Source organism: Fusarium mangiferae (genome assembly GCF_900044065.1).
Source record: "Fusarium mangiferae strain MRC7560 genome assembly, contig: FMAN_scaffold007, whole genome shotgun sequence".
In the NCBI taxonomy this organism is placed as follows: domain Eukaryota; kingdom Fungi; phylum Ascomycota; class Sordariomycetes; order Hypocreales; family Nectriaceae; genus Fusarium; species Fusarium mangiferae.
In genome coordinates, this window is record NW_024573927.1 from 349,084 (window position 1) to 371,767 (window position 22,684).

General features: G+C 49.1%; 5 protein-coding genes and 2 non-coding genes across 7 annotated transcripts; 4 read left to right on the top strand and 3 right to left on the bottom strand.

Moving 5' to 3' along the window:
- Positions 1–42: 42 nt before the first annotated feature.
- Positions 43–3,972, top strand: FMAN_13208 (uncharacterized protein; the record flags this gene model as incomplete). Its single annotated transcript, XM_041832648.1, has 1 exon — positions 43–3,972. The coding sequence occupies one exon, from the start codon at positions 43–45 to the stop codon at positions 3,970–3,972; it is 3,930 nt and encodes a 1,309-aa protein (XP_041683090.1).
- Positions 3,973–4,130: 158 nt separating this feature from the next.
- FMAN_13209 (uncharacterized protein) lies at positions 4,131–5,362 on the bottom strand (the record flags this gene model as incomplete). Its single annotated transcript, XM_041832649.1, has 4 exons — positions 4,131–4,530; positions 4,578–4,963; positions 5,010–5,077; positions 5,122–5,362. The coding sequence occupies 4 exons, from the start codon at positions 5,360–5,362 to the stop codon at positions 4,131–4,133; spliced, it is 1,095 nt and encodes a 364-aa protein (XP_041683091.1).
- Positions 5,363–6,858: 1,496 nt separating this feature from the next.
- Positions 6,859–6,930, top strand: tRNA. The gene has a single exon. It is a non-coding gene; the product is annotated as a tRNA-Pro (tRNA).
- A 1,229-nt stretch (positions 6,931–8,159) lies between these two features.
- On the bottom strand, positions 8,160–9,805 carry FMAN_13210 (uncharacterized protein; the record flags this gene model as incomplete). The annotated part of the gene is made up of 2 exons (XM_041832650.1): positions 8,160–9,421; positions 9,466–9,805. 2 exons carry the CDS (start codon positions 9,803–9,805, stop codon positions 8,160–8,162), a joined length of 1,602 nt encoding a protein of 533 aa, XP_041683092.1.
- Positions 9,806–11,489: 1,684 nt separating this feature from the next.
- Positions 11,490–11,605, bottom strand: rrna29. Its single transcript, XR_005994019.1, has one exon. It is a non-coding gene; the product is annotated as a ribosomal RNA (ribosomal RNA).
- Positions 11,606–12,337: 732 nt separating this feature from the next.
- Positions 12,338–13,105, top strand: FMAN_13211 (uncharacterized protein; the record flags this gene model as incomplete). Its single annotated transcript, XM_041832651.1, has 1 exon — positions 12,338–13,105. One exon carries the CDS (start codon positions 12,338–12,340, stop codon positions 13,103–13,105), a length of 768 nt encoding a protein of 255 aa, XP_041683093.1.
- A 931-nt stretch (positions 13,106–14,036) lies between these two features.
- On the top strand, positions 14,037–21,926 carry FMAN_13212 (polyketide synthase; the record flags this gene model as incomplete). The annotated part of the gene is made up of 9 exons (XM_041832652.1): positions 14,037–14,665; positions 14,713–15,133; positions 15,185–15,401; positions 15,452–15,564; positions 15,618–16,059; positions 16,106–16,555; positions 16,604–20,438; positions 20,491–20,965; positions 21,009–21,926. The coding sequence occupies 9 exons, from the start codon at positions 14,037–14,039 to the stop codon at positions 21,924–21,926; spliced, it is 7,500 nt and encodes a 2,499-aa protein (XP_041683094.1).
- Positions 21,927–22,684: the final 758 nt, after the last annotated feature.

The following is a 22,684-nucleotide window of genomic DNA, read 5'->3' on the forward strand; positions in this document are numbered from 1 at the left end:
CACTGTTCTCGGAATATTTCCAACTCTAATCAAGGCTATGCGATGACTTCTTCGACACTAAACCTTAGGCCCGAGAGCCCGGACGAGCAAGACTCTGCTGAAGACCAACCATCGCTTGGCAACACCACCAAAGACCAGACCCAGCAGCGAACAACTCAGCCACCGATTTGGCTGAGTAAATACGCACTGCTCATATTTGCCCTTGTTTTTACAACCCTCGCTGCCTCGCTCATCGTCCTCAAATACGTTTCCGATTCTAGAGACGGCTTCCCTCTCAACTTCTCCTCCAGCGACTACTCTTGGACGTATGGTCCGACAGCGGTGCTCATAATCGTCTTGAGCTTCTGGAGACGAGTCGACTACTATTATAAGGCTGCCCAACCGTGGAGGGAACTTCAATCTGGACCTGTACTCGGTTCCAGGTCGCTTCTGCTGGACTATGTATCACCGTTTCAACTCCAGAGTGTGTACCAGGCATTTAAATTCCGTCACTACCGTGTTTTCTCGACAATTCTCTCATTCTTTCTCCTCAAAGGTATCATCCTTGTTTCTACTACTTTATTCGTGGTTCAGCACCCGTCGCATGCTGAACCAGTGGAAATCACATACGAGACTGCTTTCGACACTGCCAGTACTTGGACCTCCTTCCATTTATCGCCATTTCACAGGGCGAGCCGACTCGTTCTGGGTCACACGGAGGATGAGTGGTTCACTGGCGGCTCGGACAAGCCTGTCTACGCGTACGTGTCTCGTCTCCGAGGCGATATAGCGCGTGATTATGTATGGAACACCCAAGGTGGAATCGTGACCCAGAGATTCAAATCAACGGCATCGTCAATCAACCTTACATCGCTCACAGCCCCGGTCGACCTATTTGTTCCAGTTATTGCCTGTGAAGATGCAACTTTAACTATAGATCCTCCTACCGTTCAAGGTTCATACTACAGGTGGAACTCGTCTACGTGCTCAACAGGAAAAGAAAGCATTTTCATATGTCCTGACCTAAGGCTGTCTCACAAGAATACAAGCATGTGCGGTAGCCAACCCTGGGCGTATACGCTTCACCGCGTAAACTGTTCCGAAGTCAGGCTTCCAGACCAAAGTAGTCCGGATGATTCAAATTCGCAAAACGATTTGGAGACCGTTGATTTGCGATACGCCATCACAGTCGCGCACCACAACATTCCCTCCATGGTCCAGCCAACGAACGTTACAGAGTCTATCAAACTCAACAATCATTCAGCCGTTATTTGCAAGATTGGCTACAAAATGGTTTCGGTCACTGCGACTCAGGACATTCTCTCGCGCAATGTGACTCTGACCCCTGCCGCCGAATATGGAGAAGGGAGACCGTTGCGCAACTTGACGAACTCTTCTCTGTCCGAGATGCTTATGACAGACCTTGAATTGGCATCTTCTACTTTTTCTTACGTCAAGAATGTCCCCGTCATAAGTGTCGAGTTTAACAAGAGGGCTCGCGATTGGACTGCCAGCCAAGCACTATTCCAGTTGATGGCTGTCAAATTGGGAGACAAGTTCAGACCTGATCTTCTTTCTGTGTCATCAACGCTGAAGAAGCTATCGGTGGAGATCCTGGAGGGACTTCTGAATGAGGTTGCTCGTCAGTCACTGCTCGTGGACAAAGCTACAAACAATACAGGCGATGGTCTCGTAAGCAGCCCAAGGCTCCAAACGAACAATGTCACAGTATGGATCATGGTTTCAGGCTTTTTAGCCTTGTCTATCGTCTGCTTGCTCTTAATGCTTGGATCTTCTACGCGTTGTTGGATCTCTGCCATGGGTGGCTCTATTGCTGGACATGCCGCTGTATTGGCAAACAATGCTTCACTGCAGAGGATCCTCGAGGGTTCCGGTGAATTGAGCGAAAAGAGCTTGACTGAAGATATAGGAGGCCTGAAGTTCGCCATGACTAGCGCCAGTGATGACGTTCGGATAAGTGTGACAGGGGAAGAGAGTCTTCCCGAGGACCGGGAACGTCGGACAAACAAGGCCAAGCCCTGGACACCTATAGCTGGGTCATTGTACTTCACAACTGCTACAATCACCATCCCCATACTTGCTATTGGCGCACTTGAGCTACTTCAACAGCTGTCTAGTCAAAGACAAGGCCTTTTCGACGTGAACAAGACAGACTCCTCCACCATTTCAATTACACGAATGGCCACCACGGCGATATTCTTTCTCATATCAACAATGGTCAATAGTCTTGACTTTATCATAGGGACTTTTGCCCCGTACAGTGTTCTTCGGTCAGGAAGCGCTCCTGCAGAAACAAGCATTTTATTTCACCCGCTATCCGTATCACCGTTCCTGATAGTCTTTAAATCCATGCGGGCTCGTCAGCCAGGACCAGCGTCTTCCAACATCTCATCGCTCTTGGGCAGCCTCCTCACAATCGTGTCCTCGGGTCTCTGGACACTCACAGGGCCGGTGAATGTCGAGAGATCTACGACAGCAATGTTGGGGAATTGGCGTACATCATGGCCTGCAATCAGCCAGGACGACTCAGGTGCTGCAAAAACACTGAACCTCATTCGGCATGGCGGTGCAAACTCCTCAGTTGCAATTTGGCAAGACTTGGTGTTACCAAGTACCAGCCTTGCACCCGATGCTTCCATACCTGATACGGTCTCCCAATCCTCCAGCTACAGTTATACCGTCGGGGCGTTGCGGCCCTTCCTCAACTGTACCGTAGTCCCGGCAGAGAATCTAGTTATGAATCCGTGGGTCAAGACATATTACTACGCCCTCGACGGAGCTCTGAGCGGGTACTCACATGAGAAAACCATATGGGCCAACTTCACCGCTCCGGTCGGTTGCAAAGGCCAGGATGTCAACGGGAAGTCTTATGTATCTTTCAATACGAGTGTGAAGATTGCGGACAAAGGAAAAACCAATCACAGTAGGTGGGTCGGTAGTTACCTGGATCTCAACCTAACCGTTAGTGACCCCGGTGCTGCTTGTCCTTCCATCGGCGCTTTCTTTGGAAACATGGGAGGCAATGATACCTCGGCATGGAATATGACAGCATTGACTTGCACTCAAGGCATTGAGCAAGTTCCACTTAACATCACGTTCAAGGGCGACCCAGCGCTTAGGAGGATCGATGAGAAGCACCCCCCAGAGCTAGCGCGAAATCAAACTTGGAAATGGGTCAACAGTACCTCAGGGTCATCGGCGCTGAACTACAAACTGAAGAAATTCCTCGATACCCACCTGAAGCTTTATCCAACTCACAACGCCAGCACCGAGAAGCCACTTGACTGTGATCCGTTCTTCAATCACTTAATCTATGGTCCGAAGGCGGTCAAGAAAGAGGAACTTATCGGGCCTGGGAATGTCAGCAACTTGATCGATGCAGTGGAGAAGGGCTACAGCGAGTACATGAGATATGTCATTGATCTCAACTTCCGAGCAGACGAAAAGACCCCTCATGACGAGCTTGTCAGTGCTTTAGCGTCTCCATCTCCAGCTGAGGAGGCAGTGTCACAAAATACGGAGGTAGATGGGACGATGCGCCAAGTAATCACCCGCTTTGCCATAAACACAACTTCTAAAACCATTCTCCAAGTTCTACTAGCTGTCATAGCCGTTCTGGGTCTCTCAAGCTATCTCCTTGTCAAGATTCGCGGTACACTTCCACGCGACCCGTGCAGTATCGCAAGCACAATGGCATTTCTGGCTGGCTCTCAGCTATGCGATCGAGATTTGGGTATTATACCGCAAGGAGCTGAGTACATGACTGATGGACAGTTGAAGAAAGCTTTTGATGGCTGGGTGTTTAGTCTTGGGTGGTGGCAGAAAGGCGAGGCTTCGGTGGAGTCAGAAGAGCGGAGGGATAATGCGAGAACATCAGGAGAAACAGATCTTCCGAATGAGACACGGGAGGGGAAAAGGGCTCTTGGAAGATTTGGGATCGATGTTGGGCGCGCGAATGTTTCCAAGTTCTAGTGGGAAACAAAATACCGGTGTTGGGATACTAGGAACCCATACCAGTCTTCTGTGGACAGTGGACCGAATCTTGTAATCTTTATATACAAATGCTAAAGACATAAATTTCAGGTCGCTTCTATATATGCAGCGCAAAACAAAACTCAATTGGTATCACTTCAAACATTGCTTCGTCTCATCGCCTCGGGTATCTCAGTAATGACCTGCTCAACATCCGTCTTGACGTAAATCTGTCTTCCAGCCTCACTTCCCTGTCCACTATGCATGCTTCCCTCACCACCAACTATCTGACTTCTCAGTGCAATTTCATCATCAAACCGTAGTCTGTTTCCTTTTCCGCCATTGGAAATTGTTGGAAAACTTGATCTGCTTTTGCTACCGCCTTTGCGGCGCAGGTATCGCAAGAATGACTTGAAGCTGGGTAGGCAGGCTGATACGATGCCCATTGAGGGCTCGACCGAGGACCATATTGCCACGGTGCCCATGGCCCATGTGTTGTCGGCGGCTTTGGCGAAGACGTCTAGATAGTATACGCGTACAGCACTGGCGATGCAGACTCTATGTAGCGTTAATGATGATCTGAAAAGACAGTCGTGGTGACTTACAAGCCTCCAAGGGCCAAGATACCAAATACAGCTCCCTTCTTCTCTCTGTTCATCTGAAGCTTGAGTACCTCTGGCACTGGGATCAACAGCACGATGACGTTAGTGAACAGATTGATGATGGCCAGAATGACAAAGAATTGGCCAACATCAATGCAAGTTCCCTCGGTCCCTTTGAACTGTGTCCAGTAGTGGCTTATAGGCGTGCAGCCAAGTATCATGGTGAACAGGAATATCACTGGGTATGCTGCCACCAGGAAGGTCCCAAACCAAAAGGCGATCTTGAATGAGAAGCCGCCCCGGCTGAATAATCGTCGGTAGAAGAGGAGAATCGATACTTTTGTTGTAAAGACGGATATTGCAAAGAAGTAAGTATATATGTATGAGAGCTAGCAAGATTAGTATGAGACGTTCAATACACGGTTGCTGACGAACCTTGGAGACCTCAACCATTTGATCTATTGTGAGTGCCCAGACATGCTTACCAGCACCAGCTTGGCCAACTAGCAATATTAGTAACTATCAATTAAAGAACCAATTGACTTACCAACTACTACCATGGCCCCAGTAGCAGCCACAAAGACCCACGATATAATAATCGCATAGTCATCAAGACTCAGCCCATAAACCTGCTGCGTGCGAATCACAATGCGTCCAGCCAAGAACAAAGCAGAGATGAGCAACAAGGTAAGAACAACAGCAGCATTCTTGGCCTCGCTATTAGCCGAGAGATCTATCCCCTCAGGCGGTGGGCCAAAGATGGCAACTACCAAAGGATCAACATCCATTGCACAAAACAAAAGCTAGGAAAACACTGCCACTTGAACTCCCCGGGCCTTGAGAATGGGTGAGACATGGGGGCCTTTTTAACAACCGCGGCTATGCAAATCATTATACATATTCTAAGCAGGATGAACCTCGTGATTAGCGGTGGGACATATTCGTTGCATTGCTCCATATTATACAGCGGGCTCGGCTACCATTATCAGGGGGTCAACTCGTCCGAAACGAGGGCGGGTCCCTTCAGGGGATGGTTTTTTGAACCTCGTGTTGCGAATGAGGGTCTTGGTAACTATTTAAGTTTCGGATTATGCATAGTTTTAGGAAATGCGATGACGACGTCACCGTTTTAATTCTGGGGATTCCGCCTCTTTTTGTTCAAGGTTGAGGCTATTCATGGCAAGGTTGAAGGGAATCACCGTCGAAAATCAGGTGGTGCCGGTATTACCGTCTTGTCCTCGAATTGCCGTGGTTTCATCTTGACTACCCCTAGCACAGCTACATTGGGCAACTCCAACGAGCGACTGACTCGAGTATTTTCCCAACGTTACACTCGCGACCTTGCGTACAACGGCGCTGCAGTTCTTATCAACCAGAACCCCAATCAACATCCCTGTCTCGGCAACGTGGCTTTTGTCATTATATCCACAGTTGGATTGAGATTCTGCACCTGCTCTTCTTGAAACAGACAAGTCTTAGCTGTGAAAAGGTATGGAGTTCGTCGCAATTGCCGCGGTGATAAACTGGGGTATTGCTGCCGGTATCCCGCAGAGCCTACTCACAAGGATGTTGAACATGGTGGACCAATCGGTAGACGGCATTTCGTGACTGATAACGGGATTCAAACCATTCGAGTTAAAAATCGACGCCAAGAATAAAGACCTCAATAGAGTTTGTCTCATCTTGGCGGGAGGCGCGCTCCCCGAAAGTATATGCAAGAGATATTAACGTTGAGTGCGACCGTGGCAGAGCAGCACCGCATTGGGCTATTCGTGACGCCTGATCTACGCCATAATGTCTAGATCTATAACTTTGTGCTTAAGCGAAGGTTAATCGGGAAGGTGCTTTTGTGTGTGATTCTGAACTGGAGGGGTATAGATGCTGCTTACAGGTTTGAGGAAGTCATCAGGTGATGAGAGTTGTTTATGGGAGATGTGATTGGTGACTAAAAGAGTGGTCCGAATGGTAACTGCCGAGTGATCTTTGACATATGCTTGCAGTTTTTATGATAGATGACTCGCGATAGAGGATGCATATGATGTGGTGTTGACCCTGATGGCAACAGACAGATCTTGGCGTGCCGCTTGACCCAGGGCTCGGGAAGCCGCGGGTGATGTGTTTCGGCAGGAACGAGACTTAACGAGTAGCGAGAGTCGGTCTCAGAGCTGTGTCTCGCGTGGGGGAGGGCGAGCTATGGTGGGTGATATTATTGTTGTAAAAACGATAAGAAGATTTACGTATATATATTATATTTTGAACCAAATTATTAATCATCACTAAAATCGGCTTCATGGTCTAGAGGTATGATTCTCGCTTTGGGTGCGAGAGGTCCCGGGTTCAATCCCCGGTGGAGCCCGTTCTTTTTCGTGATTTCGCGAATTGTTTTTTTGTTTTCTTTTGCGCTGCAGTTCCTTTTAGACAATGATGTCCTTTTTGCCCCTTGAATCTCTGCTTTTGCAGTTCCAGTATGGTTCATCGGCGTGTCTGTAGGAAATTGAAGGAGTCATCACAAGGGGCTTTTATCCTGCGGGTCTACTTCTCTGCTGATAACAAAGGATCTTCTGCATGCACACGAATCAGTTATCATTCACTGGGCAAGACCGGTCACGTAGCCTTGGTATACGTTTTGGCGAATCGCCTGATTGGATCAATCCTGAGTTCAGCATTTGACTTTAAGAGGCGGGCCAGTAAGAGTGACTTTCAGCGGCGGGAACTTCACCAAACAAGCATGCAAGATGGATTATTCGCCTCTGGCAGACATGCTTTGAACAAAGACATCATTAGCCCGATAAAGATAATCCTGTCATTAACTTACACTCAAGAGGACAAACTTTGTGCGTTGCTAGTTATTAAAGAATGGCTTCTCACGTTCCTAACCCGATTGCCATTCCATCAATTCATAAGTTAGAACTCGTTCTCCCAGACGCATATTAACTTTTCCCAAAACTGCCCTTGAAGTCTCTCAATATTTCTCATAATGATCCCACGCCACTCAGACCATGGCTTAACCGCCGGGCTGCACATTCCAGCACGACCAGTCAGTACAGACAGCTACGCAACTTCATCCAATGCACCCCGACGAAGAGGACGTTTTACTCTTGTGCAGCCACCAAAGTCTCTCAAAGAATGGACAGATCGGAGGGGCAAGCCAGTTCCATTTGAAGAATCGTCGACCCGTTTCGCTTGATCGTTCATATTAAGACGATCGTGATAGCGCTTGGCTAGAGAGAATGCCAATGTTGAATACGAGCGTTTGTTGATCTCTGTTGGTAAGTGGAGAATTTAAAACACATCTTGGTGAGAAATATTACTCACAAACATTACAAGACGGCGCGGAAATTGGCTATGCTGGGTGCACGGTGTGAAGATCACACTGGCCTTCAACCAGCATCTCCTTGACGTAATGGATATTGAACGATACGAAGGGCCGAAGATCAATACGATGTATGGGTCAGAAATTTGCCTGCGGTATTACAAATTATCAATTTTGGAGTGGTATAATGATAAATACAACGCTTTCCCAACCATTCCCGTTAATCCAATATCCCAATCTGTCCCTATAGCCTCAAACTCAAATCATTATTCCTAAAACATAAGCCCATGAATCCTCATCGTACAGAACGTAAAGAAAATTGCGCTGATGAAAAGAAAAACCATCGCCAGCGCCGAAATAACCCTTGATCGTCCATCGCACTTCTTCGGCGCAAGACTCAATCCACCCTCCTCCAAAGAGGCGAGCTTTCTCTCAAACCCAGCCTGATACTCAATCTCCTCGTCCCTCTGCGCATAAACATACGACACAACACTCTCATCAGTAAAATGATCAGACGGCTTAGCATCCTTGTCCAGCACAAAAATCTCTTCCTGCAAAAACTTCTTCACGCCCTCCTTCCAAGGCGTCTTCTTCATAAACAGATTAATCATCTCCGTACAGCCCATGATAGCATTCCTCGCGCCGATCATCTCATTGAACGTCGTGACATCCCTCGGTGCAGGATCCTGTTCACCGTCTTTGTCATCATAGTGAGAATGGCGATCACCGTCTTGGTCGTTGTATGTGTGGAAGCAAAGAATAGAGCCCCAGTCGCCGTAGGTATCGGGCTTGAAGCGAATGTAGCCTGCAGTGTCGCGCTCGATTAAATCAGAGGGATTGCGCAGACGGCGCTGCGTGTGGCCTAGGGCGTACGAGTCGGAGATCATATGGAGACAAATACCGAATGCGCGTTTACGAATATCGGCGTCTTTGTACTTTGGTGTTGTGGCGAGGATAAGATCGCGGAGGGTGTCGGATTTCGAGGGCACGGTATCTTTGGTGAAGAACCCGGGTAGAACATCGTCCAGAGTGTCTTCTTCGGAAATATCTTGATCGCCGCACGCAAGTTTGTACATGACCTCCATCCACGTAAGGATATTCTTGCGCGTCTTCTGCGGTTTCTCTCCCATCACTGAACCCATGCCGTGAAAGAACTGAAGATCTCCCATGTGCGATCGCTTGGTCATGCATTTCTCATCGCCGAACTTGAAGGCATTTAACCACTCGACGCCCAAGCCGAACATGCGATTGTCTTCGGTGACGTCCTCAAAGAGTAGACAGGAGGGATCGTCGTTCCAGACTACGCCGCGGAAAAACTCCCATTGTTTGTCGTTGATGTTGTTGTAGACTGTTCCGCGGGGGAATGTCATGTCGGACTCGATAAAGGCTGCCACGACTATGCTTTCGTGAACGGGGAATTTTATATCCATTTTTGTCGGGAATGAGACGCCGACGCCGATGTCGTAGTTTGCTCGGATGTCATCGTTCTTGGTGACCATAGACTTTTTGGAATCCATGCGAATCGTTACATTCGCTAATCTGTCAGCGCACTCTCAGTACCAAAGGCTCAGTACATACCAGTCAAAGGACTCCCCCGCTCCTGGACATCCGTAACATCAATCTCAAAGACCCTCGAGCAATCCTTGACCTTGACATGGTTCTTCGAAAGCGGCATAGCAGGACACTCAAACTCGAGCGTGAAATTCCTCCAACCCTGTCCGTATCTCGCTTCGTACGTGACCCATGCTTTTGAACCTCCCCAGCTCGGTTGGGCGAGGTAGATGGTCTGTTGAGTGCCTGCTTCGATCACATTGAGGGGCTGACGTAATGGCCAGTCTCCGCTCTCGAGGCCGGAGTCTTCGAGGAGGAGATCCTCGGAGGATTCGTTGTTTATTCGGACGTGGCAGGAAAAGTCCATCGAATTATCTCTGCGGTTGATGTAAAGGTGCTTTGGTGATGTGAGGGGAGGTAGAATGGGATTGAGAGTGTTTGGTGGTGGAGGCGCAAATGAGTGACGATTTTCCAGGCGAATTTGAGATCGTGATGCGAACCTTGGCGATCGACGATGACGTCTTCCTTTTTCAACGCGTCTAACGTGAAAGCCTGCAGCGGGGCATTTGCTTCTAGCGAATCAGAGTGACTCGGCGTGACGCGGGGCACAGATCGCTGCCTCAGCCTTGAAGATCTACGGTAAGCATTGACATTCAATGTCAAACTCAATGCGAAAAGATATCACTTCCGCAAAACCTCTCCGTCCAATTTATACACAACCATTTTTACATTAAACCAGGGGGAAAAACCTAGAAAAATTACTGTCCTATATCCCTCCGAGCTTCAGGCCGCACCACAGCTTCTGTGACGATTAATTTGCCTGTATTTGAAGGTCGGTGCAGGGTAACGACAACAATAAAGATCCCTGCGCTCAGTCAGCGCGGCGCAAGATTAATCCGAGCATCTTCCCCAGCGTGACGCCGTCCTCTGCGTCACCTTTGGAGAAGCACGCACTCGTCAACCATGGCAGCTAATCAGCAACAGGCTCACAAGACGAGTATCACGATGCGACAACACCACCTCCCATTCTCAGGCTTAATGCCATCGAATCAACCACCGGCGCGCGGCCGTTTGAAACGCCCTCCCCATGTCATACACAACGAGCCCTGAATGATCGAGCTATGCCCGACACACTCCCCCACATCTTACCCGCGTCGTCGACCGATAACGTTTGCTCTGAGCGCCTGCTCCCTTCCGTTGCTGCTTCTCACCCGAGCATCTTGCGCCATCAGGCGAATCGCCCAGGATGGAGCATTCAGCGCGGACGATTGCTGGACCGATCTGAACAAATCCGTCGCTGACTGCTCTGCCAGTATGCGCAAATGCACCGGCGGCAGCAGATGCATGGGTGCGACAGGCCCCGTGTGGCACCACAATGAGCTGTCCTACGACCCTGTCTTGGGGTCAGAATGGGCGGGAGCTCAGTGCGGTCGGTACGAGCCATCGCGTTGACGTGCTAAGCAACATTGTTGGCCAAGCCATTTTACTACACGTAAAGCGAACATCTCCACACATTGATCCGTCTACTCCCGACCTTAGGCACGCTCCTCATCGCTACCATCACCATAACCACGTCAGCCAAACGCACTTGCGACTTGTCTCCTCCAACGCCGAACCCATGAGATTACACCACCAATAACACTTGCATACGCGTTTGGGATGCAAGCGCAACGCCGCTTGTCTTCTCTCGAGCTTCAGTTGCGCTATGTTCGTCAATCTACATCCCACTGTCGCAGTCATTCAACACCCGAGAGCTTTCGCACTCAAGGGTTTAGTCTTGCTGTAGTAGCCTCAGCCAGACATCCGAACCGTGACCATATCATCCTTGAACACTCCTCCAATTGACTGAATCCGTGACTACCTTACTGCCACCTGCCACGTTGTGTTCTCGATTCATCTCTGACCTGCCCTACCTTCCAAGATCTGACCGACAGTACCCAAAGTTTGATTGTCTCTTCAATCACGGCAGCATCCCCACAATCGACCCTCGCCGTCCCACTCAGGTCCACCAAAAAGGATAGCGCCTCTTCCACTTGTCGAGAAGGGCAAAAAACATACAACAGCGGGGATTCGCTGGTCGTCACCGACCCAACTACTAATCCGCCGGTTAGTGGCTTGACTATGGGAGAGCGGACGGGATCCCGTATTTTCCACTACCTTTGGTCGTATGTGCTAGGTAACAGTAACATTGGCGGCTATGTAGATGCGTTGCAGACGCTGTAGAATTAATCTGTGATAACATGAAGGCTACAGTATCTGTATGCGGGACATTTCGCTCAATCGTGCCAAGATTTTCATCAAGCTGCAGTACATCACACGAGAAGTAATTGACATATCATCATGTCCTCGGTCATCTCTCTTCCTGATTGCGATCATCCACTCTAATGAGCTGGCAGGCATTCATGCCCAAAGCTAGATGCAGTATGACTCTGCAGTAAATCAGATCAAAGCTATAGTGTGATAGTTCCGCCAATGAGCCATGCCTCTGCTCACACCATTCTTTCTTGTCAGTGCAAGCCATTGAATCTTTCTGTGAAATCCGCCCCGTGGTGATCTCTCTCCACTCAACATGCTTATAACAAGGCATGTGATCAAGAACATGGTAACCATGCTTCCCCGATTGCCATCTCTCACTCTAGAGACATATCGTGTAACAATCTCACACGGAACTCTCCAGACCGTCTCGGCGATGTCCTTCGAGGGAACACAGAGCACGGAACATGCAGTGTACATGTCTCGGCCTAGAAAGTACGTGGCCAGTCTTCTTCGAAGCCATCGCCTGCACGCACCCGATTTCTGCTCGGAAAATGGGAGGTTCACGAGCCCAAGTATTTCAGACGAGACCGCGCTTCACAGACACGCGACCCCATCCTAGATACTTATCCCATCCTTAGTTGCAATGACAATCCTTAAGCGCACCGCAAGTACAGCGGCCTCGTGGTGCACGCCATTCACACTCCCATTTTACGATGTTCTGATCCTGCGTATCTCTGTCCCTTTCATCTGGCGCTGCTCTGCACAGAATAATCTTCGTCCATTATTCTCTAGCAACTTCTCAAAGAGACATGTCGACATTGGCGTTGGAACTGGTTACTTCCCAAGAAGAGCAATCGGGGATCTTGACCGCGATCCAAAAGACCAACATCTGACATTGGTCGACTTGAGTCAGCATTCTCTTGCAACAGCGAGACAGCGTGTTCTGTCCAAGTATCCAGAAGTGCAAGTTGACTGTGTTCATGCGGATGCTGCACAACCACTTCCTCAATCTCTTGCGTCCCAGAAGTTCACATCCGCTTCTCTGTTTCTCGTCATGCATCACATGCCGCAGCCAACAGCCAGCAAAGCAAATGCCATCACAAATGCCAAGAGTCTCCTGACCAAAGATGGCGTTTTGGTTGGGTGCACGGTGTTGGGGAAGCAATGGGAGAAGACTGATGATGGGTATAGGGTGAAGAGTGAGAAGCCGCTTGGAAGAGCAGCGGCTTTCATGCTTGGGTTCTACAACAAGAGAGGTATCTTTGACAATTGGCAGGATGATCCGAATGTTCTGGAGGAGGCTTTGAAGGCGGGGTTTGAGGAGGTTGAGACCAGTGTCGTGGCTATGATGTTTGTGTTTAGGGCCTCGAAGCCGCGTAACGGGTCCGAGGTGCTGGAAGAGACCAGTTAGTGATGGGTTCTGTCAGTTTGTGACAGCCAGTCCAAATTGAGTAGGTTACGGAGTTATATTTTTTGTTCAACATAATCGTGTACCGAAGGAATCAAGCTTCGGGGCTGCAACGTCGACTCTCGTCCAGTAACGAGAATTTGTCTCAGCGGTGTGGCTGCCGTGTATCGACGGCGATAGGTAATCCAATGCACTGGCACTGGCTATTAATACAGTATTGTGAAATCATTTCCTTTGAGACCGCCTGCGCTCCGCAAGGAGGTGTTACACAAGTGTTCTTACGTGTTGTCTGCAGCAGAGGACGAAACATCTCCGCATCCCGAGTCCAATGACACGGCGACACGATGCCCTCTTGTTCCCGAAATAAAAGCCCCATATGCTCTAGAATCCAGATGTGGAGTCCGATGCCGTGCTGCTCAACCATGCTTGGAAGGAGTGCTAAGATCGAGGCATTTTCTTACCGTGATTCCAAGTGGCTGCTTACTTGCATGACCTGTTCTCCATGACATTGAAACCGGCACAAGCCATGTAGTTTTTTGCCTCGGAGTGACAACAGACCTGATACGATCTCGCTGCATGAGATGTTGTGTAGTGTGATTTCAAGCAGTCTCGACCGTCTGGAACGGCAGACCTATACCACAAGCCCAAAGCAGTCAGAAGATGGCGCAATAAGATCTGCAACTAGTTTTCGATATGCGGTAATCTATAGGTCAGTAAGCGAAACATATGAGCCAGATATGCAGATGAAGATGCACGGCATATGGAGGAATCTCTGCCGAACGAACTTGATGTGTCCATTTGGGTCAAGGACTTGATATTTATGCTAAGGCCTAGATCGGGGCTTGATGGCGGTATTATACTCTGAAGCCTAGATAACTGTGCGTATTCTTTGATCTTACTATTAGAAAATTGCCAAGAATCGTTAGTCGCGACTATGGATATTCCATCTTGGAGTGTTGAGAACGCCAATGCAAGTGTCATCGACAGCGTTGAAGCATCTCATGGCGACAATTCCACTAACGAGCAGCACCCCCATAATAGAATGAGAAATTCAGTCCCTGATACTCTAGAAGCGGCTCAAATTGCCATTTGTGGCATTGCTTTGCGTCTTCCAGGAGGAATAAGAAACTGCGAAGAATACTGGGATCTCTTGTACCATGGCCTCGATGCCCGACGTCCCATTCCCAGCAGCCGCTTCAACATCGATGGGTTCAACGACAGTCTTGGAGGCAAAGACTCCATCAAGACCAAGCATGGTTACTTCATCGACGGTGATATTTCATGCCTCGACACGTCTTTCTTCTCATTGACTAAGAATGAGCTTGAGAGGGTTGATCCGCAGCAGCGACTGCTACTCGAAATAACACATGAATGCCTTGAGGATGCAGGAGAAATTCATTATCGTGGAAAGCAAGTCGGTTGCTACATTGGTACCTTTGGGGATGATTGGTTGATCATGAACACCAAAGAGCCCCTCCAAGGAGGGTTGTACGCTACAACTGGTGGTGCAGATCTCATGATGGCCAATCGCATTTCGTACGAATATGACTTCCAAGGACCAAGGTATGCGTTTCTTCTGATGATCTGAACCACGCTGACTTATCGGGTAGCATGGTCATAAAAACAGGATGCTCCAGCTCAGCAGTAGCGCTCCACGAAGCGTGTCGCGCCGTTCAAAGAGGCGATGCCTCAAGCGCCATCGTCGGAGGCGCCAACATGATCATGACACCAGCCTTGACAGCAACAATGTCATCTGGTGAAGTACTGGCCCCAGATGCGTCCTGCAAGACCTTTGACGCTGCTGCTGATGGCTATGCTCGTGCAGAAGCCATAACAGCTATTTACATCAAGCCCTTGTCTGATGCTATCCGCGATGGCAATCCGATAAGAGCTATTGTGAAAGGCACGGCTGTGAACTGCGATGGAAAATGTGCCAGTCTCGTCACCCCAAATGGAGCTGCCCATGAAGCTCTTATGAGAAAGGCGTACCATGATATTGGGCTGGATCCAAAGGACACTGCATTTATCGAGGTAAGCTATCGCCGCCAGCGGATTTGAGGATCGGTAGGCTAACGAGATCAGTGCCATGGTACTGGGACACCAACGGGTGACCCTATCGAGGCTGCAGCCGTAGGAAGAGTCTTTGGAGGAGAGAACAAAGTTTTCATTACCTCAGTCAAGCCCAATCTCGGGCATTCAGAGGGTTCTGCCGGGCTGTCATCGGTCATCAAGTGTGTTCTTGCCCTGGAGCATCAGACGATTCCACCCAACATCAAACTTGTGAATCCCAACCCAAATAGTAAGCCTACTATGCCTTCATCGTTCATGCGTTCCTAGCTTACAGACAAGTCCCCTTCTCCAAGTACAACCTCAGTGTCCCACTCAAACCAACACCCTTTCCGTCAGATCGCCTGAAGAGAGTCAGCATCAACTCTTTTGGGATCGGGGGAAGCAATGCTCATGTAAGTCTCTATTCTTTCCAGCTATTCTATTCTTACAAACTCAATCTTCCCAGGTTATTCTTGAGTCATATACTTCGGAACATGATAGACGTTCAACCAATGTCGATCAACAAAGCGCTACATCTCCTTCTTTGCTTCTACTGTCAGCCAACACGGAATCCTCCCTCCAGAGACAGATCCGCAACCATCAAGAATGGACAGCTAGAAATCCCAATTGCATATCCGATCTCGGCTTTAATCTTGCAACTCATCGTAAGTATCTGCCCCATAGAGCATTCATTGTCTCTCAGCGCGAAAGGCCAAGCGAGGTCTCGAGTCTGTCAAAAATTCCTTCTGGACCTCTGTCCCTGGTGTTTGTCTTCAGTGGACAGGGTGCACAATGGCCCCTTATGACGAAAGAACTCATCGAAAGCGATGCAAATTTTCGCAGTGACTTAAGTGCCATGAACTCTGTCCTCCAGAGACTCGAGTTTCCGCCAAGCTGGAATCTCATAGGTAACAGGCCCAAACTGAACATCAGAAGGGATGCTAACAGAAGTAGATGAGCTCCTAGAGCCTGCGGAAACCTCCCAAATAAATCGAGCTGAGCTATCACAGCCTCTCTGCACAGCCATCCAGCTGGCACTAGTCAACAAGTTCTCTCGCCTGGGACTCACCCCGTCTGCTAGCGTCGGCCATTCCAGTGGAGAAATAGCCGGTGCTTATGCAGCTGGCCACATCTCCATGGAAGAAGCCATTGTTATTGCGTACTATCGTGGTTATGTGACAAAAAAGCAGACTCTTCGCGGGGCCATGGCGGCCGTCGGGATGGGGGTGCAAGGCATTTCCAAGTATCTAACTGATGGTGTTGTTGTGGCTTGTGAGAACAGCCCGGAAAGCAGTACCATCTCCGGAGATGCAGATCGAGTCGCTCAAGTCGTTGCAGCGATCAAACAGGCTGATCCTGACATGTTTGCTCGTCTACTCAAGGTCGATATGGCTTATCACTCACGTAAGTCTCTTCATCCATACACCAGTGTCTCTGTTGACAGCCCTTTAGAACATATGTCGCCCTTGGGTGTCAAGTACCAAAGTCTTCTTCAGTCTGAACTCCCGAGGCACGCTGCGCCTATCTCCTCCACCAAGATTGAGATGTTCTCCACTGTCACCACGGGGCTGGCAGATACATGTCTTCGCCATCCGTCGTATTGGACCCAGAATCTTACATCACCGGTCAAATTCTCATCAGCTGTGTCAAAATTGCTTGCATCCAAGCAGGCCTGCGTTTTTTTGGAAATTGGACCGCACTCTGCCCTGGCCGGACCTTTGAGGCAGATCTGTTCATCCTCCTCACAACCCTGTTACTACGTGTCTTCCCAATCTCGAGATAAAGATTCCTCGACCGTCTTTCTTAGTGCATTAGGTAAACTGTACCAGAATGGCATCGCTCTCAACCTCGGACTGCTGTTCCCCAACTCGAAAGCCATATCAGGCTTACCTAACTATCCTTGGGACCACAGCGCAATATACTGGTCTGAGAGTCGCATATCAAAGGCCTGGAGGTCCAGAGAGTACCCCCAGCACTGCCTTCTGGGGTCCCGTAACTTTGAGGGATCGGATCTAGAACCTCAATGGCGAAACATCCTCAGCCTTGAGGATGTGCCTTGGCTTATGGATCATAAACTGAAACAAGACGTGGTTTTCCCATTCGCCGGGTACATGGCTATCGCTGGTGAAGCAATCAGACAGGTAACCCGGTCTCCTCTTGGTGCAGGCTACCGCCTGCGACATGTCATTGCTTATCGAGCTCTTCTTCTTTCTGACTCAGTTGAAGTCTCCACTAGCTTGCGCATTCACAACCTCAACGACCTTGACGACTCTGCATGGTATAGCTTTACCATATCGTCGTACGACGGTTCAGGCTGGACCAAGCACTGCACAGGACAAGTAAGCATTCTTGAGAAAGCCAGGACCACGAACTGGGTCTCTGAGGTGCTCCCTCGACAGGTTGATTGTGCACGCATATATAGCCAGCTTGCACAGGTTGGATTCATCTACGGCCCAGAGTTCCGTGGCTTGCTGGACGCGACGGCTGCACCTTCGGGAGACCGTGTCCACGGTCGCATATCCAATAAGACCTCACAGAGCCATTCCCCGTTTGCTCTACATCCAGCAACGATAGACGCAGGTCTTCAGTTACTTCTTGTCTCTCAAGCGAGGGGCTTGGCTAGAAACATTTCCGAACTTGTTGTACCTACAGCTATTGAAGAGGTCGAGGTTAGCACAGGCTCAGATTTGATGGATGCGAAAGCATGGAGGCTGCACGGAACAAATTTGTGCGTCGAGCTCGATGCTGGAGGCAAAGTCGCCCTGCATGCCTCTGGTGTGAAATTGAGGGCATTAGGAGAAGACACGTCGCTTGAAGCACTCGAAACTCACGCTACTTCGAGACTCAGCTGGCTTCCGCACTTTGACTTTGTAGACGCGTCGAAACTCTTCGTTCCACCGGCTATTGACAGAGAGGAGTGTCACCTACAGGAAGAGCTGACCCTTCTTTGCATCATTGAAACTGTGGAAAAGATCAAAAGTCTTGAGGCATGTCAGCCTTTCTTCATCAAGTTTCGAGATTGGCTCAAGAGACAGCTCGATATTGCTGCGTCGGGAGATTACAAGCTTGTCAGTCAATCTCGACAGCTTCTCGATATCCCTCACGAGCTCAGGCTCTCCAAAATCGAAGAACTCACTCGCAAGCTTGTGGGAATGCCGCAAAAAGCATTGACCATTGGACTTCGACGTCTCTTTGACAATATGGAAAACTTGTTCACTGGCAAAGCAGCAGCTATCGAGACGTTGCTCGAAGACAACGTGTTGGCCGATCTCTATAATGTCATGACTTTCGACTACTCTAAATTTCTACGCATTTTTTCACACACTCGCCCTACTCTCAACATTCTTGAGGTCGGAGCTGGGACAGGAGGCACTACCGAGACTATTCTCCGAGGCCTAGCGCAGGTACGAGGGCTCCCGGCCTACGCTGTCTATAACTTCACAGACATTTCCGCTGGGTTCTTCCCCGCAGCCAAGGATCGTTTCTCGGGGGCCCCAAACATGGAGTTTAACGTGTTGGACGTTTCCCAGAATCCATTAGAACAGGGGTTTCAAGCTGGAGCATATGATCTCATTGTCGCAGCCAACGTGTTGCATGCCACGCCTTCACTTCACGAGACGTTGGGGAATATTCGACAACTACTCAAGTCGGATGGTATACTAGTCATGACAGAAGTTTGCAGCCTATCGAGGTTGACTAACTATGTGTTTGGAAACTTTTCTGGCTGGTGGCTGGGGGATGATGATGGTCGACCAGATCAGCCTTACGTGCCTGTATCGCGATGGGACCAAGAGTTGAAGAAGGCTGGCTACAGCGGAGTCGATGTGGCCGTCTATGACGACGAAGAGCCATATCGACATTGTGCTGTCATAGTGGCTAGCAAAGAACCTCCTGTGGTCACTCGCCCTTCTTCTGTTACTCTACTAGCCCGACATCCATATAGTTATCCAGCTACCCAAGTGTCATCTTCACTGGAAACTAGAGGCTGGAAAATCACAGTGCAGAGAATCGAAGATCAAGTGCCTCAGGATCAGATCATCATTTCTTGCCTTGATTTGGAAACTCCCTTCTTTGAAAATATTTCCCAAGAAATGTTCACGAAGTTCCAAGAATTCACAAAGAATCTTGGATCTATCAGTATTCTGTGGCTCATACCTCCAAGCCAGGTCGGGTGTTCAAATCCAAGATCGGCTCAGACACTGGGTGTTGCTCGGACTCTTCGATCCGAACTGGGGCTGAACTTTTACACGCTCGAAATTGACCTCAATGAGGGTCGTTTGGGTATTCTGATTACCAGCGTCTTCGATAAGGTTATTAGAGAGTGTGACAGCGAGGCTCTTGAGCCAGACAAGGAATACATTGTGCATGATGGTGCAATCTGTGTTGGCCGTTACCATCCTATCAATATTGCCGAGGAAGCATTGGACAAGGTCCAAGGCGGTGAGGTAATGAAGACTTTGAGAGTTGACAAACCGGGATCCCTCGAGACAATGAACTGGATAGCTTCTGCGATTCCAACCAAGATCATGGAGGACCAGGTTGAGATAAAAGTTCACTCCGCTGGTGTCAACTTCCACGACGTTGTCTCAGCCATGGGTCTGATTCCATCTGAGAGCCAAAATGTATTCCCAGGCATCGAAGTGTCTGGTGCAGTCCGACGCCTCGGCAGCGCAGTTACTGGCTTTTCTATCGGAGATCGCATCATGAGTATATGTTACTGTGGTGGCTTCTCTACGCACTTCACAGCTAAGCATCACTACATGCACAAGATTCCTGACGAAATGAGCTTTGAAGAAGCCGCCACCATTCAGTGTTGCTTTTCTACAGTCATATATGCACTGCTTGACGTAGGAAAGATGCGCAAAGGAACCAGCGTGTTGGTTCATTCTGCCTGCGGTGGCATTGGTCTCGCCGCTCTTCAAGTCGTGCAGATGATGGAGGGGGAGATATATGCCACAGTTGGAAACAAGGAGAAGGTGGAATATTTGGTCAAGGAGTACGGAATCCTGCGGGAACGCATCTTCAGCTCTCGTGATGCTTCCTTCTTGGATGGTGTGATGCAACAAACGGCAGGGAAAGGCGTCGACCTAGTTCTAAACTATCTTAATGGTGAACTCCTCAATACTTCTTGGAAGTGCGTCGCCAAATCTGGAACCCTCCTGGAGCTTGGCAAGCGCGATCTCGTTTCATGCGGCCAACTTGACATGGGTGGCTTCTTGGAAAACAGGTCGTACTGTGGTATCGATTTGCACTACCTGATAGGAGAGCGGCCTATCTTGGTGAAGGAGTAAGTCAGGTTATCTGCGAATTCCACAATTTCAGAGCTAATAGATCGATAGCGTGATGGAAAGAACTCTAGAGTTCTTCAGACAGGGAAAGCTGAGACCTCTTAGGCCCATCACCCCTTTTCCTGCAAGCGATGCTAAGAAGGCATTTCGCTACCTCCAAGATGGCCAGCATATAGGGAAGGTAGTCCTTGAAATGCCTATAGATGCATCAGAGCCTGAGGCAAAAGTGGCGATACAGACCATACAGTTCGACCCTCTCGCATCTTACTTTCTTGTTGGAGGATTGGGTGGGCTCGGCAGAGCCCTGGCAGTCTGGTTAGTGGAGCGGGGCGCTAAGCATCTTGTGTTTCTCTCAAGGAGTGGTATGACGGACGACGACGACAAGTTTTCCGTTGAACTCGAAGCCTTGGGATGCAATGCCATTGTAGTCAAGGGAAGCGCCAATAATCTGGAGGACGTAGAAGAAGCTATCAGCAAGGCCCCATATCCCTTCAAAGGTGTCTTTCATCTCGCCATGGTTCAAAGGGTACGTCAAAAGACTCTGCAGCGGTCAATACTGATATCTATAGGACTCTCCCCTGCTGGAAATGAAGTGGGAGGATTGGAAAGACGCCATCGAGCCTAAAGTCAATGGAACTTGGAACCTCCACCGAGCACTCCACGGCCAGCCCCTGGACTACTTCTGGCTAGCAAGTTCCGCAGTCACATTTGCCGACCAGCCTGGCCAGGGCAACTACAAATCAGGATGCATATTCACCGAGTCTTTCTGCCAGTACAGACACTCTCTTGGCCTCCCCGCATCGGTGCTCTCAATATGTGGCATCGAAGACGTCGGATACCTGGCGGAAAATCCATCCGCGCTTCGCAGCATCAAACTCCAGGGTCTACACACTGTGAGGGAGAAGGAGTTTCTTGAATGCCTAGAGGCTTCGCTGTTCAATTCGGCCCCAAGCAGTCGTAGCTTGGCTAGTGGCAGCTTCGAGAATCTCGTGTCGAGTGAGTGGTCGCCATGGAAGAACAATGGGCACATTTTAATGGGCATGAGATCCCAGCTCCACCTCGACGATCCGAAGAATCCTACCAATTGGCGTCGTGATCGCCGAATGGGTGCATACCACAACCTTTCTACTGGAGACCAATCCGATACACGAGGCGAGAGGAGTCAACTCAAGACTTTTCTACAGAGTGTCAGCGAAGGAGAAATTGGACTACTCGCAAAGAAAGAGTCGATTGACTTTCTATCTATCGAGATTGGCGCAAAGGTCAACGATTTTCTTCTCAAGCCAGACGTACCTGTTGATCCTAAACTCAAATTATCTGAGATTGGCCTTGATTCACTTACTGCGATTGAGTTGCGGCGATGGTTTAGTCAAGTGTTTGGTCTGCAAGTCAGTGTGTTAGAGATGCTTGGGGCACCGTCGTTGAGAGACGTTGGAAAGATTGTGGCAACCAGATTGGGGGAAAAGCTTAAGCGACGGGATATGTGAACGTTTGCTCTAGCTTCGGGTGAAAATGACAAGCACTTAATCTAATTACTCCCCGAAGACGCCTCACATTCAACGTGTCGTAGATGTCATTCTCTAAGCGGCATAGTATAATAGGCAATAGGTACTATCGGCGTCGCGTCGCGAGCCACATTCCGGGCTGCGTAATGTGAATCCACTAACCATTGCTGATCATAATTACAGTATGGAGTACAATCAGATAGATTAGATTGCGGCACCAGCTTTTTCGCACCAATGCCTTTGAGGCTGACAGAAGGATACTGTCTAGGGGAGAAAGAAAATCTAGGACCTTGATCCTAAATGACAAAAAGACTTAGGTAACTTAGCATAAGTTTAGGATACCTTTGCTAAATTTATTTTGACACTGTATTGAGGTCCGCTGTTACTGTATATCCGGGTTAATTCCAACGCTGCTCCCCCTTACCGCTCATCTATGGACTATGGAGTCTACGCGTATTGATTTCGGTATCGAGAGGAATTGCATCGACCATACTGTAAGCTGCGTGACTGTCAACTGCCCTGAGGAATTGCTGCAAAGAGTAGTAGTCTTCAGTGAAAAGCATCTCAGCTCCTGTACACTTGGTCCACGACTCATTCAAGTCAGCGATATCAAGCATCGAGAGTCATGAGCTGATTGCTTCTTCTTAAGTGAAACCAATAGCCTTATTTGACCCAGGTTTCATCGTCTTTCGCTCCCAGGATAAGCATAACCCTATCCCGTGGTGCGTAAACAAATGTCC